Source organism: Bombina bombina, chromosome 7, assembly GCF_027579735.1.
Source record: "Bombina bombina isolate aBomBom1 chromosome 7, aBomBom1.pri, whole genome shotgun sequence".
Lineage (NCBI taxonomy): Eukaryota > Metazoa > Chordata > Amphibia > Anura > Bombinatoridae > Bombina > Bombina bombina.
In genome coordinates, this window is record NC_069505.1 from 452,139,414 (window position 1) to 452,155,270 (window position 15,857).

Below are 15,857 nucleotides of genomic sequence, written 5' to 3' on the forward strand. Positions count from 1 at the left end.
GCTAGTAAAACCTCATTCATACTAGGATTACTGTTTACCCTTCCCCTAATGGGGATACTGTCAGCCTTTTGAGTTAACACAGTCTCTGCAGAAAATATGACTGAACATACCTCATTGCTGCATAGCAAGAAAAAGTTCCTCACATTGAAGTTTTCCTGTACTCCTCAGCTACTGTGGGAACAGCAGTGGACCTTAGTTACAAATGCTAAGATCATAATCCTTCAGGCAGAAATCTTCATCTATGTCCTGCCTGAGAGTAAATAGTACAACACCGGTACCATTTAAAAATAACAAACTCTTGATTGTAGTTAAAAATAAACTAACAGCTTAACACCTCTTTCCCTTTACCCTTCCTGCTTAGAGCCAGTAAAGAGAATGACTGGGGGGTGGAGTTAAGGGGGGAGCTATATAGGCAGCTCTGCTGTGGTGCTCTCTTTGCCACTTCCTGTTAGGAAGGAGAATATCCCACAAGTAAGGATGAATCCGTGGACTCGGTACATCATGCAAAAGAAATAATATATAATTGCTTTATTAGTTCTGATGTTTCCCTGCCTCTAATTTCACTTTAAAAAATATTCTTGTATTTATGTTTGGTGTAAAACTTGTTTATAATCAGACAGCTCATTAGATCACACATGACGGAGTCACTGGTGATTTACTCCATAACAGCGACTGATATTCAAAACCTTGTGGAGAGAAATCACACAAAATCTATTGGATTTTTTTTATATTGTATTGTTATGTAGGAGTCTGTTTCACATAAAGAACACTACTTAGCAACATAAACTTTTCTCAACATAAAATTTGTGTTTCTAAATTTTTTAAGCGCCTTGCCGTAGTGACAAGAATTTGTAGATTATCTCATCTGAGCGGGGAGGTTTTGAATATCAGGCTCACATTCACATTAGTAGTGGCTGTGCATTTCCCAAGTGAGATATTTATTACTACACAGCGTTACCTGAGCTCTCATTTCCTGGGATCTCCATAGTCCTTGGTACTTGCTGAGTCTTCATCATGACGTCCTTGTAAAACTCCTTGTGTCCCTCTATATAATCCCACTCCTCCATAGAGAAATACACGGCAACATCATCACATTTTATAGGCACCTGAAATATACACACAAGTGATGCACCGAAATGGAAATTCTGGACCGAAACCGAATCCGAAAATCCGGGATGCACTTGGCCGAAAAACCGAAACGGATACCGAAAAACAGAATTTATGTTTACCTGATAAATTACTTTCTCCAACGGTGTGTCCGGTCCACGGCGTCATCCTTACTTGTGGGATATTCTCTTCCCCAACAGGAAATGGCAAAGAGCCCAGCAAAGCTGGTCACATGATCCCTCCTAGGCTCCGCCTTCCCCAGTCATTCGACCGACGTAAAGGAGGAATATTTGCATAGGAGAAATCATATGATACCGTGGTGACTGTAGTTAGAGAAATTAAATCATCAGACCTGATTAAAAAAACCAGGGCGGGCCGTGGACCGGACACACCGTTGGAGAAAGTAATTTATCAGGTAAACATAAATTCTGTTTTCTCCAACATAGGTGTGTCCGGTCCACGGCGTCATCCTTACTTGTGGGAACCAATACCAAAGCTTTAGGACACGGATGATGGGAGGGAGCAAATCAGGTCACCTAGATGGAAGGCACCACGGCTTGCAAAACCTTTCTCCCAAAAATAGCCTCAGAAGAAGCAAAAGTATCAAATTTGTAAAATTTGGTAAAAGTGTGCAGTGAAGACCAAGTCGCTGCCTTACATATCTGATCAACAGAAGCCTCGTTCTTGAAGGCCCATGTGGAAGCCACAGCCCTAGTGGAATGAGCTGTGATTCTTTCAGGAGGCTGCCGTCCGGCAGTCTCATAAGCCAATCTGATGATGCTTTTAAGCCAAAAAGAGAGAGAGGTAGAAGTTGCTTTTTGACCTCTCCTTTTACCAGAATAAACAACAAACAAGGAAGATGTTTGTCTGAAATCCTTTGTAGCCTCTAAATAGAATTTTAGAGCACGAACTACATCCAAATTGTGCAACAAACGTTCCTTCTTTGAAACTGGATTTGGACACAAAGAAGGCACAACTATCTCCTGGTTAATATTTTTATTAGAAACAACTTTCGGAAGAAAACCAGGTTTAGTACGCAAAACCACCTTATCTGCATGGAACACCAGATAAGGAGGAGAACACTGCAGAGCAGATAACTCTGAAACTCTTCTAGCAGAAGAAATTGCAACCAAAAATAAAACTTTCCAAGATAATAACTTAATATCTACGGAATGTAAGGGTTCAAACGGAACCCCTTGAAGAACTGAAAGAACTAAATTGAGACTCCAAGGAGGAGTCAAAGGTTTGTAAACAGGCTTGATTCTAACCAGAGCCTGAACAAAAGCCTGAACATCTGGCACAGCCGCCAGCTTCTTGTGAAGTAAAACAGATAAAGCAGAAATCTGTCCCTTCAAAGAACTTGCAGATAATCCTTTCTCCAAACCTTCTTGTAGAAAGGATAGAATCTTAGGAATTTTTACCCTGTTCCATGGGAATCCTTTCGATTTGCACCAACAGATATATTTCTTCCATACTTTATGGTAAATTTTCCTAGTTACAGGCTTTTTAGCCTGAATAAGAGTATCAATGACAGAATCTGAGAACCCACGCTTTGATAAAATCAAGCGTTCAATCTCCAAGCAGTCAGTTGGAGTGATGCCAGATTCGGATGTTCGAACGGACCTTGAACAAGAAGGTCCCGTCTCAAAGGTAGCTTCCATGGTGGAGCCGATGACATATTCACCAGGTCTGCATACCAAGTTCTGCGTGGCCACGCAGGAGCTATCAAGATCACCGAAGCCCTCTCTTGATTGATCCTGGCTACCAGCCTGGGAATGAGAGGAAACGGTGGGAACACATAAGCTAGGTTGAAGGTCCAGGGCGCTACTAGTGCATCTACTAGAGTCGCCTTGGGATCCCTGGATCTGGACCCGTAGCAAGGAACCTTGAAGTTCTGACGAGACGCCATCAGATCCATGTCTGGAATGCCCCATAATTGAGTTATTTGGGCAAAGATTTCCGGATGGAGTTCCCACTCCCCCGGATGAAATGTCTGACGACTCAGAAAATCCGCTTCCCAATTTTCCACTCCTGGGATGTGGATTGCAGACAAGTGGCAGGACAACGGCAAAGAGAATGACTGGGGAAGGCGGAGCCTAGGAGGGATCATGTGACCAGCTTTGCTGGGCTCTTTGCCATTTCCTGTTGGGGAAGAGAATATCCCACAAGTAAGGATGACGCCGTGGACCGGACACACCTATGTTGGAGAAATGTATTTTTTCAAATTATTTTTTTTTTAGTTTTTTTTTTGCATAATTAGAGCCAAAAAAAAGCCCACACTTTAATTGAAAGTAACACACTAAAATTGGACAAAAATATCTTAAAACAATAATATGCTACACAATAATTTTACCAAGAAAAAAAAAACAGGCAAACAATAATGCCATTTTCGACCAAAATGTTTCTGCGACCAAAATTTTGGTGCATCCCTACTTAAAACAATTATAAATATCAATATACTGTATTATCATTTAGTTCTATGTAACATAATCATTTTTTTACCAATTATCCAAATAAAGTATAATCCTAGAAAACTCATTATATGCAGAACAGTGAAGTAATAAACTTAAACAGCAGCTCTAGGCTAGCATCAAATTTGAAATTTGCTACACAATAATTTTACCGAAACTAACAGGCAAAAAACCCGAAAACCGAAATAGCCAAAAATGCCATTTTCGGCCGAAATTTCTGTGCATCCCTACACACAACTCATTCAGCACTGACACAGGGACTGGTTCTGTCACACACTTTATAGGCACCTGAAACACACACACACAACTCATTCAGCGCTGACACAGGGACTGGTTCTGTCACACACTTTATAGGCACCTGAAACACACACAACTCATTCAGCGCTGACACAGGGACTGGTTCTGTCACACACTTTATAGGCACCTGAAACACACACAACTCATTCAGCGCTGACACAGGGACTGGTTCTGTCAAACACTTTATAGGCACCTGAAACACACACACAATTCATTCAGCACTGACACAGGGACTGGTTCTGTCACACACGTTATAGGCACCTGAAACACACACACAACTCATTCAGCGCTGACACAGGGACTGGTTCTGTCACACACTTAATAGGCACCTGAAATACACACACACACACACAACTCATTCAGCGCTGACACAGGGACTGGTTCTGTCACACACTTTATAGGCACCTGAAACACACACACACAACTCATTCAGCACTGACACAGGGACTGGTTCTGTCACACAATTTATAGGCACCTAAAATACACACAACTCATTCAGCGCTGACACAGGGACTGGTTCTGTCACACAATTTATAGGCACCTAAAATACACACAACTCATTCAGCGCTGACACAGGGACTGGTTCTGTCACACACTTTATAGGCACCTGAAACACACACACACAACTCATTCATCGCTGACACAGGGATTGGTTGTGTAACACACTTAATAGGCACCTGAAATACACACACACACACAACTCATTCAGCGCTGACACAGGGACTGGTTCTGTCACACACTTTATAGGCACCTGAAACACACACACACAACTCATTCAGCACTGACACAGGGACTGGTTCTGTCACACACTTTATAGGCACCTGAAACACACACAACTCATTCAGCACTGACACAGGGACTGGTTCTGTCACACACTTTATAGGCACCTGAAACACACACACACACACACACACAACTCATTCAGCACTGACACAGGGACTGGTTCTGTCACACACTTTATAGGCACCTGAAACACACACAACTCATTCAGCACTGACACAGGGACTGGTTCTGTCACACACTTTATAGGCACCTGAAACACACACAACTCATTCAGCACTGACACAGGGACTGGTTCTGTCACACACTTTATAGGCACTTGAAACACACACAACTCATTCAGCACTGACACAGGGACTGGTTCTGTCACACACTTTATAGGCATCTGTAACACACACACACACAACTCATTCAGCACTGACACAGGGACTGGTTCTTATAGAAATAAAAACTTAGCAAATAGCAAAAAGAGCTCCCAATTAAATGTTAAATAAAATGGAAATTTATAAATTGAACTCCCTCACCCCCATAGGATTTAATAATAGTAATGATATATTATGTGATGGGGATATTAATATCAGCATTTTCATGCTTCTCCCAGTACACTGTATACACAAATATTTTTATTGCTTTTCAGCCCTTCAAGAAAAAACAAAAACATGACTCTTAATTTGAGAAGGTAGTAAACCCAATATACAGAACGAGCAAGGACATTTCAGGCTTCAATCAGCCTATTATAATCTTTTTTAATGCATGTAAATAAACACATATATAAAAAAACACATATGTAAATAAACAAATAGAGCCGGTCACAGGGACATGCAGCTGTTATTATGACATATTCCATCTCACCTCCCCTGTCAGCAGGTACATGATCTGCAGGGTGTGGGTCAGTATTCTCTCTGTCGTCATCTTGTCCCCGGTCATGTGACTCGCTGTCAGTGAGTTAGTCACACGCTGCAAGAGGGAGACATAAATACATCACGGACCCCTCTCACATCACGTGTGTATGTGCAGGTATTATCTATATATGACATATGTACATATGCTTATGGCCATTCTATACAATAGCACTTCCTCTTCTGCACTATGTGTTTATACCATATAAATACCAGTTTATCTTTATTAGCCTAAGCCTGACATCACTACATAAGCTGCCTATTGCTTTATATGTGCAGGTATTATCTATATATGACATATGTACATATGCTTATGGCCATTCTATACAATAACACTTCCTCTTCTGCACTATGTGTTTATACCATATAAATACCAGTTTATCTTTATTAGCCTAAGTCTGACATCACTGCATAAGCTGCCTATTGCTGTGTATGTGCGGTATTATCTATATATGACATATGTACATATGCTTATGGCCATTCTATACAATAGCACTTCCTCTTCTGCACTATGTGTTTATACCATATAAATACCAGTTTACCCTTTATTAGCCTAAGCCTGACATCACTACATAAGCTGCCTATTGCTGTGTATGTGCAGGTATTATCTATATATATGATATATGTACATATGCTTATGGCCATTCTATACAATAGCACTTCCTCTTCTGCACTATCGCCTAGATTACAAGTTCTGCGTTAGCTTTAAAAAGCAGCGTTAAGGGGTCCTAACGCTGCTTTTTAACGCCCACTGGTATTACGAGTCAGGTAGGTACAGGTGTACCGATCACTTTTCTTCCGCGACTTTTGGCTACCGCAAATCCCCTTACGTCAATTGCGTATCTTTTTAATGGGATTTGCCTAACGCTGGTATTACGAGTCTTGGAAGAAGTGAGCAGTACAGCCTCTACATCCAAGACTCCTACCACATAAAAAAGTCAGTAGTTAAGAGTTTTATGGGCTAACGCCGGAACATAAAGCTCTTAACTACGTTGCTAAAAAGTACACCAACACCCATAAACTACCTATGAACCCCTAAACCGAGGCCCCCCCACATCGCACACACTATAATAAAATTATTTAACCCCTAATCTGCCGACCGGACATCGCCGCCACTATAATAAATGTATTAACCCCTAAACAGCCGCAATCCCGCCTTGCAAACACTATAATAAATCTTATTAACCCCTAATCTGCCCCCCCCAACGTCGCCGCCACCTACCTACAATTATTAACCCCTAATCTCCCGCCCCCAACATTGCCGCTACTATAATAAAGTTATTAACCCCTAAACCTAAGTCTAACCCTAACACCCCCCTAAGTTAAATATAATTTAAATTAAATGGAATAAACTTACTATAATTAAATAAATTAATCCTATTTAAAACTAAATACTTACCTATAAATTAAACCCTAAGATAGCTACAATATAACTAATAGTTACATTGTAGCTATTTTAGGATTTATATTTATTTTACAGGCAACTTTGTATTTATTTTAACTGGGTAGAATAGCTATTAAATAGTTAATAACTATTTAATAACTACCTAGTTAAAATAATTACAAAATTACCTGTAAAATAAATCCAAACCTACACCTAACACTAAACTATCAATAAATTAATTAAATAAATTACCTACAATTATCTAAACTAAAATACAATTAAATAAACTAAACTATAGTACAAAAAAAACAAACACTAAATTACAAAAAATAAAAAAAATATTACAAGAATTTTAATCTAATTACACCTAATCTAACCCCCCTAATAAAATAAAAAAAGCCCCCCAAAATAATAAAATTCCCTACCCTATACTAAATTACAAAAGTAATCAGCTCTTTTACAAGCCCTTAAAAGGGCTTTTTGCGGGGCATTGCCCCCAAGTAATCCGCTCTTTTACCTGTATTTTTTTTTTTACAGGTAAAAGAGCTGATTACTTTGGGGCAATGCCCCGCAAAAAGCCCTTTTAAGGGCTGGTAAAAGAGCTGATTACTTTTGTAATTTAGTATAGGGTAGGGAATTTTATTATTTTGGGGGGCTTTTATATTTTATTAGGGGGCTTAGATTAGGTGTAATTAGATTAAAATTCTTGTAATATTTTTTTATTTTTGTAATTTAGTGTTTGTTTTATTTTGTACTATAGTTTAGTTTATTTAATTGTATTTTAGTTTAGATAATTGTAGGTAATGTATTTAATTAATTTATTGATAGTGTAGTGTTAGGTGTATTTGTAACTTAGGGTAGGATTTATTTTGCAGGTAATTTTGTAATTATTTTAACTAGGTAGCTATTAAATAGTTATTAAAGGGACATTAAACTTAAAAAAAATCTGTCATGATTCAAGTAGACAATACAATTTTAAACAACATTCCAATTTGCTTCTATTTTTTAATTTGCTTCATTCTTTAGATATACTTTGTTGAAGAAATAGCAATGCACATGGGTGAGCCAATCACACAAGGTATCTATGTGCAGCAACCAATCAGCAGCTCCTGAGTCTATCTAGATATGCTTTTCAGCAAAGTATATTAAGAGAATAAAGCAAATTAGGTAATAGAAGTAAATTAGAAAGTTGTTTAAAATTGCATGCTCTTTCTAAATCATGAAAGAAAAAATTTGGGTTTATGCCCCTTTAACTATTTAATAGCTATTCTACCTAGTTAAAATAAATACAAAGTTGCCTGTAAAATAAATATAAATCCTAAAATAGCTACAATGTAACTATTAGTTATATTGTAGCTATCTTATGGTTTATTTTATAGGTATTTCGTTTTAAATAGGATTCATTTATTTAATTATAGTAATTTTATTTAGATGTATTTAAATTATATTTAACTTAGGGGGATGTTAGGGTTAGACTTAGGTTTAGGGGTTAATAATTGTAGGTAGGTGGCGGCGACGTTGGTGGCGGAAGATTAGGGGTTAATAAATATAATGTAGGTGTCGGCGATGTTGGGGGCAGCAGATTAGGGGTTCATAGGTATAATGTAGGTGGCGGCGGTGTCCGGAGCGGCAGGTTAGGGGTTAATAATATAATGTAGGTGTCAGCGATAGCAGGGGCGGCAGATTAGGGGTTAATAAGTGTAAGGTTAGGGGTGTTTAGACTCGGGGTTCATGTTAGAGTGTAGGTGTAGACTTAGAAAGTGTTTCCCCATAGGAAACAATGGGGCTGCGTTAGGAGCTGAACGCTGCTTTTTTGCAGGTGTTAGGTTTTTTTTCAGCCAGCTCAGCCCCATTGTATCCTATGGGGAAATCGTGCACGAGCACGTTTTTCCAGCTTACTGCTACCGTAAGCAACGCTGGTATTGAGGTGAGAAGTGGAGCTAAATTTTGCTCAACGCTCACTTTTCTGAGGCTAACACAGCCATTCAGAAAACTCGTAATACCAGCGTTGTTTAAAGTCAGCGTTGGAAAAAAACATAATTTATACTTACTTGATAAATTTATTTCTCTTGTGGTGTATCCAGTCCACGGATCATCCATTACTTGTGGGATATTCTCCTTCCCAACAGGAAGTTGCAAGAGGATCACTCACAGCAGAGCTGCTATATAGCTCCTCCCCTAACTGCCATATCCAGTCATTCAACCGAAGACAAGCAAGAGAAAGGAGAAACCATAGGGTGCAGTGGTGACTGTAGTTTAAAGTTAAAAAATACCTGCCTTAAAATGACAGGGCGGGTCGTGGACTGGATACACCACAAGAGAAATAAATTTATCAGGTAAGCATAAATTATGTTTTCTCTTGTAAGGTGTATCCATTACTTGTGGGATACCAATACCAAAGCTAAAGTACACGGATGAAGGGAGGGACAAGGCAGGTACTTAAACGGAAGGTACCACTGCCTGCAAAACCTTTCTCCCAAAAATAGCTTCCGAAGAAGCAAAAGTATCAAATTTATAAAATTTTGAAAAGGTATGAAGCGAAGACCAAGTCGCCGCCTTGCAAATCTGTTCAACAGAAGCCTCATTTTTAAAGGCCCATGTGGAAGCCACAGATCTAGTAGAATGAGCTGTAATCCTTTCAGGAGGCTGCTGGCCAGCAGTCTCATAAGCTAAGCGGATTATGCTACTTAGCCAAAACGAAAGAGAGGTTGCCGAAGCCTTTTGGCCTCTCCTCTGTCCAGAGTAGACAACAAACAAAGCAGATGTTTGACGAAAATCTTTAGTAGCTTGTAAATAATACTTTAAAGCACGAACCACGTCAAGATTATGTAATAGACGTTCCTTCTTTGAAGAAGGATTAGGACACAATGATGGAACAACAATCTCCTGATTGATATTCTTATTAGATACCACCTTAGGTAAAAACCCAGGTTTGGTACGCAGAACTACCTTATCTGAATGGAAGATCAGATAAGGAGAATCACATTGTAAGGCAGATAACTCGAAAACTCTACGAGCCGAGGAAACAGCTACCAAAAATAGAACTTTCCAAGATAAAAGTTTGATATCTATGGAATGAAGAGGTTCAAACGGAACCCCTTGAAGAACTTTAAGAAACAAATTTAAACTCCATGGCGGAGCAACAGGTTTAAACACAGGCTTTATTCTGACTAAAGCCTGACAAAACGCCTGCACGTCTGGAACCTCAGCCAGACGTTTGTGCAAAAGAATAGACAGAGCAGAAATCTGTCCCTTTAAGGAACTAGCTGACAGTCCTTTTTCCAATCCTTCTTGGAGAAAAGATAATATCCTGGGAATCCTGACTTTAACCCTTGGATTCACACCAAAAAAGATATTTACGCCATATCTTATGATAGATTTTCCTAGTGACAGGCTTTCGTGCCTGAATTAGGGTATCAATGACTGACTCGGAGAAGCCACGCTTTGATAAAATCAAGCGTTCAATCTCCAGGCAGTCAGTCTCAGAGAAATTAGATTTGGATGGTTGAAAAGACCCTGAAGTAGAAGGTCCTGTCTCAGCGGCAGAGTCCATGGTGGAAAGGATGACATGCCCACCAGATCTGCATACCAAGTCCTGCGTGGCCACGCAGGCGCTATCAAGATCACCGATGCTCTCTCCTGCTTGATTTTGGCAATCAGACGAGGGAGCAGAGGAACCGGTGGAAACACATAAGCCAGGTTGAAAGACCAAGGTGCTGCTAGAGCATCTATCAGTGTCGCCTTGGGATCCCTGGACCTGGATCCGTAACAAGGAAGTTTGGCGTTCTGGCGAGACGCCATGAGATCCAGTTCTGGTTTGCCCCAACGATGAATCAATTGTGCAAACACCTCCGGATGGAGTTCCCACTCCCCCGGATGAAAAGTCTGACGACTTAGAAAATTCGCCTCCCAGTTCTCCACACCTGGGATATGGATAGCTGATAGGTGGCAAGAGTGAATCTCTGCCCAGCGAATTATCTTTGAGACTTCTAACTTTGCTAGGGAACTCCTTGTTCCCCCTTGATGGTTGATGTAAGCCACAGTCGTGATGTTGTCCGACTGAAATCTGATGAACCTCATTGTTGCTAGCTGAGGCCAAGCCTGAAGAGCATTGAATATCGCTCTTAGTTCCAGAATGTTTATTGGAAGGAGTGTCTCCTCCTGAGTCCACGATCCCTGAGCCTTCAGGGAGTTCCAGACTGCCCCCCAGCCTAGAAGGCTGGCATCTGTCGTTACAATTGTCCAATCTGGCCTGCGAAAGGTCATACCTTTGGACAGATGGACCAGAGATAGCCACCAGAGAAGAGAATCCCTGGTCTCTTGATCCAGATTTAGTAGAGGGGACAAATCTGTGTAATCCCCATTCCACTGACTGAGCATGCAGAGTTGCAGCGGTCTGAGATGTAGGCGTGCAAACGGCACTATGTCCATTTCCGCTACCATTAAGCCGATTACTTCCATACACTGAGCCACCGAAGGGCGAGAAGTGGAATAAAGAACACGGCAGGAATTTAGAAGTTTTGATAACCTGGACTCTGTCAGGTAAATCCTCATTTCTACAGAATCTATTAGAGTTCCCAGAAAGGAGACTCTTGTGAGAGGGGATAGAGAACTCTTTTCTTCGTTCACCTTCCATCCATGCGACCTCAGAAATGCCAGAACTATGTCCGTATGAGACTTGGCAATTTGGAAATTTGACGCCTGTATCAGAATGTCGTCTAAATAAGGGGCCACTGCTATGCCCCGCGGTCTTAGGACCGCCAGAAGTGACCCCAGAACCTTCGTAAAGATTCTTGGGGCTGTAGCTAACCCAAAGGGAAGAGCTACAAACTGGTAATGCCTGTCTAGGAAGGCAAACCTGAGAAACTGATGATGATCTTTGTGTATCGGAATGTGAAGATAAGCATCCTTTAAATCCACTGTAGTCATGTATTGACCCTCCTGGATCATAGGTAGGATGGTACGAATAGTCTCCATCTTGAATGATGGGACTCTGAGGAATTTGTTTAAGATCTTGAGATCTAAAATAGGCCTGAAGGTTCCCTCTTTTTTGGGAACCACAAACAGATTTGAGTAAAATCCCCGTCCCTGTTCCTCCTTTGGAACTGGATGGATCACTCCCATAACTAGGAGGTCTTGAACACAGTGTAAGAATGCCTCTCTCTTTATCTGGTTTGCAGATAATTGTGAAAGGTGAAAGCTCCCTTTTGGAGGAGAAGCTCTGAAGTCCAGAAGATATCCCTGGGATACAATTTCCAACGCCCAGGGATCCTGGACATCTCTTGCCCAAGCCTGGGCGAAGAGCGAAAGTCTGCCCCCTACTAGATCCGTTACCGGATCGGGGGCCAATCCTTCATGCTGTCTTAGAGGCAGCAGCAGGCTTTTTGACCTGCTTACCTTTGTTCCAGGTCTGGTTAGGACTCCAGACCGACTTGGACTGGGCAAAAGTTCCCTCTTGTTTTGCATTAGAGGAAGTTGATGCCGCACTCGCCTTGAAGTTTCGAAAGGCACGAAAATTAGTCTGTTTGGCCCTTGATTTGGGCCTATCCTGAGGAAGGGCATGACCTTCTCCTCCAGTGATATCAGAAATGATCTTCTTCAAACCAAGCCCGAATAGGGTTTGCCCCTTGAAGGGAATGTTAAGCAGCTTAGACCTCGAAGTAACGTCAGCTGACCATGATTTAAGCCATAGCGCCCTGCGCGCCTGAATAGCAAATCCAGAATTCTTAGCCGTTAGTTTAGTCAAATGAACAATGGCATCAGAAACAAAAGAATTGGCTAGCTTAAGTGCTCTAAGCTTGTCAAGTATGTCATCCAATGGAGTCTCTACCTGTAAAGCCTCTTCCAGAGACTCAAACCAGAAAGCCGCAGCAGCAGTGACTGGGGCAATGCATGCAAGGGGCTATAGAATAAAACCTTGTTGAATAAACATCTTCTTAAGGTAACCCTCTAACTTTTTATCCATTGGATCTAACAAAGCACAACTGTCCTCGACAGGGATAGTAGTACGCTTAGCTAGGGTAGAAACTGCTCCCTCCACCTTAGGGACTGTCTGCCATAAGTCCCGTGTGGTGGCATCTATCGGAAACATTTTCTTAAAAATAGGAGGGGGAGAGAACGGCACACCTGGTCTATCCCATTCCTTAGTAATAATTTCTGTAAACCTTTTAGGTATTGGAAAAACATCAGTGCACACCGGCACTGCAAAGTATTTATCCAATCTACACATTTTCTCTGGCACTGCAATTGTATCACAGTCATTCAGAGCAGCTAAAACCTCCCTGAGCAATACGCGGAGGTTGCGGAGGTGCTCAAGCTTAAATTTAAATGTTGACATATCAGAATCAGGTTGAATCCTCTTCCCTGAGTCAGAAACATCACCCACAGAAAGAAGCTCTCCTTCCTCAGCTTCTGCATATTGTGAGGGAGTATCAGACATAGCTACAAAAGCGTCAGTATGCTCTGTATTTCTTCTAACTCCAGAGCTGTCTCGCTTTTCTTGTAACCCAGGTAGTCTGGATAATACTGCTGCCAGTGTATTATCCATGACTGCCGCCATGTCTTGTAAAGTAAACGCCATGGGCGCACTAGATGTACTTGGCGCCATTAGAGCGTGAGTCCCTTGAGCGGGAGTCAAAGGGTCTGACACGTGGGGTGAGTTAGTCGGCAGAACTTCCCCCTCGTCAGATTCCTCTGGTGATACATTTTTTAAAGACAGAATATGGTCTTTATTACTTAGTGAAATCAGTACATTTGGTACACATTCTAAGAGGGGGTTCCACCATGGCTTCTAAACATAATGAACAAGGAGTTTCCTCTATGTCAGACATGTTTAAACAGACTAGCAATGAGACCAGCAAGCTTGTAAAACACTTTAAAGCAAGTTAACAAGCAAAAAATAAAAACGGTACTGTGCCTTTAAGAAAAATAAAAAAGGTCAGAATTTGAAAAACAGTGAAAAAAAGCAGTAAATCAAACGAAATGTTTACAGTGTGTATAATAAGCTAACAGAGCATTGCACCCACTTGCAAATGGATGATTAACCCCTTAGTTCAAAAAACGGATCAAAAAAACGATATAGACGTTTTTTAACAGTCACAACAAACTGCCACAGCTCTGCTGTGGCCCTACCTTCCCAAACAAACGACTTTGGAAAGCCTAAGAGCCCTTTAGAGAGGTCCTATAGCATTCAGGGGACTCCTGGAAGAAAGCTGGATGTCTCAGTCTGTAAAAGTTACTGCGCAATAAAGCGCTAAATTAGGCCCCTCCCACTCATGTCTAAACAGTGGAATGCCTAAGGAAACTGATTCTAGGCAAATTTAAGCCAGCCATGTGGAAAAAAACTAGGCCCCAATAAAGTTTTATCACCAAAGCATATATAAAAACGTTTAAACATTTCCAGCAAACGTTTTATATTGAAAATCTATAAGAGTATTACCTCTGAAAGTAAGCATGATACCAGTCGCTATTAAATCACTGTATTCAGGCTTACCTTACATAAATCCGGTATCAGCAGAATTTTCTTGCATTTACATCTCTAGAAAAAAAAATTAACTGCACATACCTCATAGCAGGATAACCTGCACGCCATTCCCCAGCTGAAGTTACCTCTCTCTTCAGTTATGTGTGAGAACAGCAATGGATCTTAGTTACAACCTGCTAAGATCATAGAGATCACAGGCAGATTCTTCTTCTATTTTCTGACTGGGACAAAAATAGTACAACTCCGGTACCATTTAAAAATAACAAACTTTTGATTGAAGAAAAAAACAACTACGTTTCACCACTTCTCTCTTACTACCTCCATGCTTGTCGAGAGTTGCAAGAGAATGACTGGATATGGCAGTTAGGGGAGGAGCTATATAGCAGCTCTGCTGTGGGTGATCCTCTTGCAATTTCCTGTTGGGAAGGAGAATATCCCACAAGTAATGGATGATCCGTGGACTGGATACACCTTACAAGAGAAAAAGGAGCGTTAGCTCCGCAAGTTTTTACCGACAAAACTCGTAATCTAGGCGTATGTGTTTATACCATATAAATACCAGTTTACTCTTTATTAGCCTAAGCCTGACATCACTACATAAGCTGCCTATTGCTGTGTATGTGCAGGTATTATCTATATATGACATATGTACATATGCTTATGGCCATTCTATACAATAGCACTTCCTCTTCTGCACTATGTGTTTATACCATATAAATACCAGTTTATCTTTATTAGCCTAAGCCTGACATCACTACATAAGCTGCCTATTGTTGTGTATGTGCAGGTATTATCTATATATGACATATGTACATATGCTTATGGCCATTCTATACAATAGCACTTCCTCTTCTGCACTACGTGTTTATACCATATAAATACCAGTTTATCTTTATTAGCCTAAGATTGACATCACTACATAAGCTGCCTATTGCTGTGTATGTGCGGTATTATCTATATATGACATATGTACATATGCTTATGGCCATTCTATACAATAGCACTCCCTCTTCTGCACTATGTGTTTATACCATATAAATACCAGTTTACTCTTTATTAGCCCAAGTCTGACATCACTACATAAGCTGCCTATTGCTGTGTATGTGCAGGTATTATCTATATATGACATATGTACATATGCTTATGGCCATTCTATACAATAGCACTTCCTCTTCTGCACTATGTGTTTATACCATATAAAACAGAATGTATGCTTACCTGATAAATTTATTTCTCTTGTGGTGTATCCAGTCCACGGATTCATCCTTTACTTGTGGGATATTCTCCTTCCCAACAGGAAGTGGCAAAGAGAGCACACAGCAGAGCTGTCCATATAGCTCCCCCTCTAGCTCCACCCCCCAGTCATTCGACCGAAGGTTAGGAAGAAAAAGGAGAAACCATAGGGTGCAGTGGTGACTGTAGTTTAAAAATAAAAA

General features: G+C 40.7%; 1 protein-coding gene across 4 annotated transcripts in view; it reads right to left on the bottom strand.

The window, feature by feature from the left end:
• LOC128666692 (gastrula zinc finger protein XlCGF57.1) overlaps positions 1-15,857 on the bottom strand; it is an 89,218-nt gene that overhangs the window by 41,070 nt on the left and 32,291 nt on the right. For all 4 annotated transcript variants that reach the window (XM_053721430.1, XM_053721431.1, XM_053721428.1 and 1 more), the window contains exons 3-4: positions 5,508-5,612; positions 959-1,106 (exon numbers count right to left, since the gene is read on the bottom strand). In XM_053721430.1, the coding sequence (XP_053577405.1) occupies positions 959-1,106; positions 5,508-5,612 (253 nt within the window). The remainder of the gene's footprint in view (positions 1-958; positions 1,107-5,507; positions 5,613-15,857) is intronic.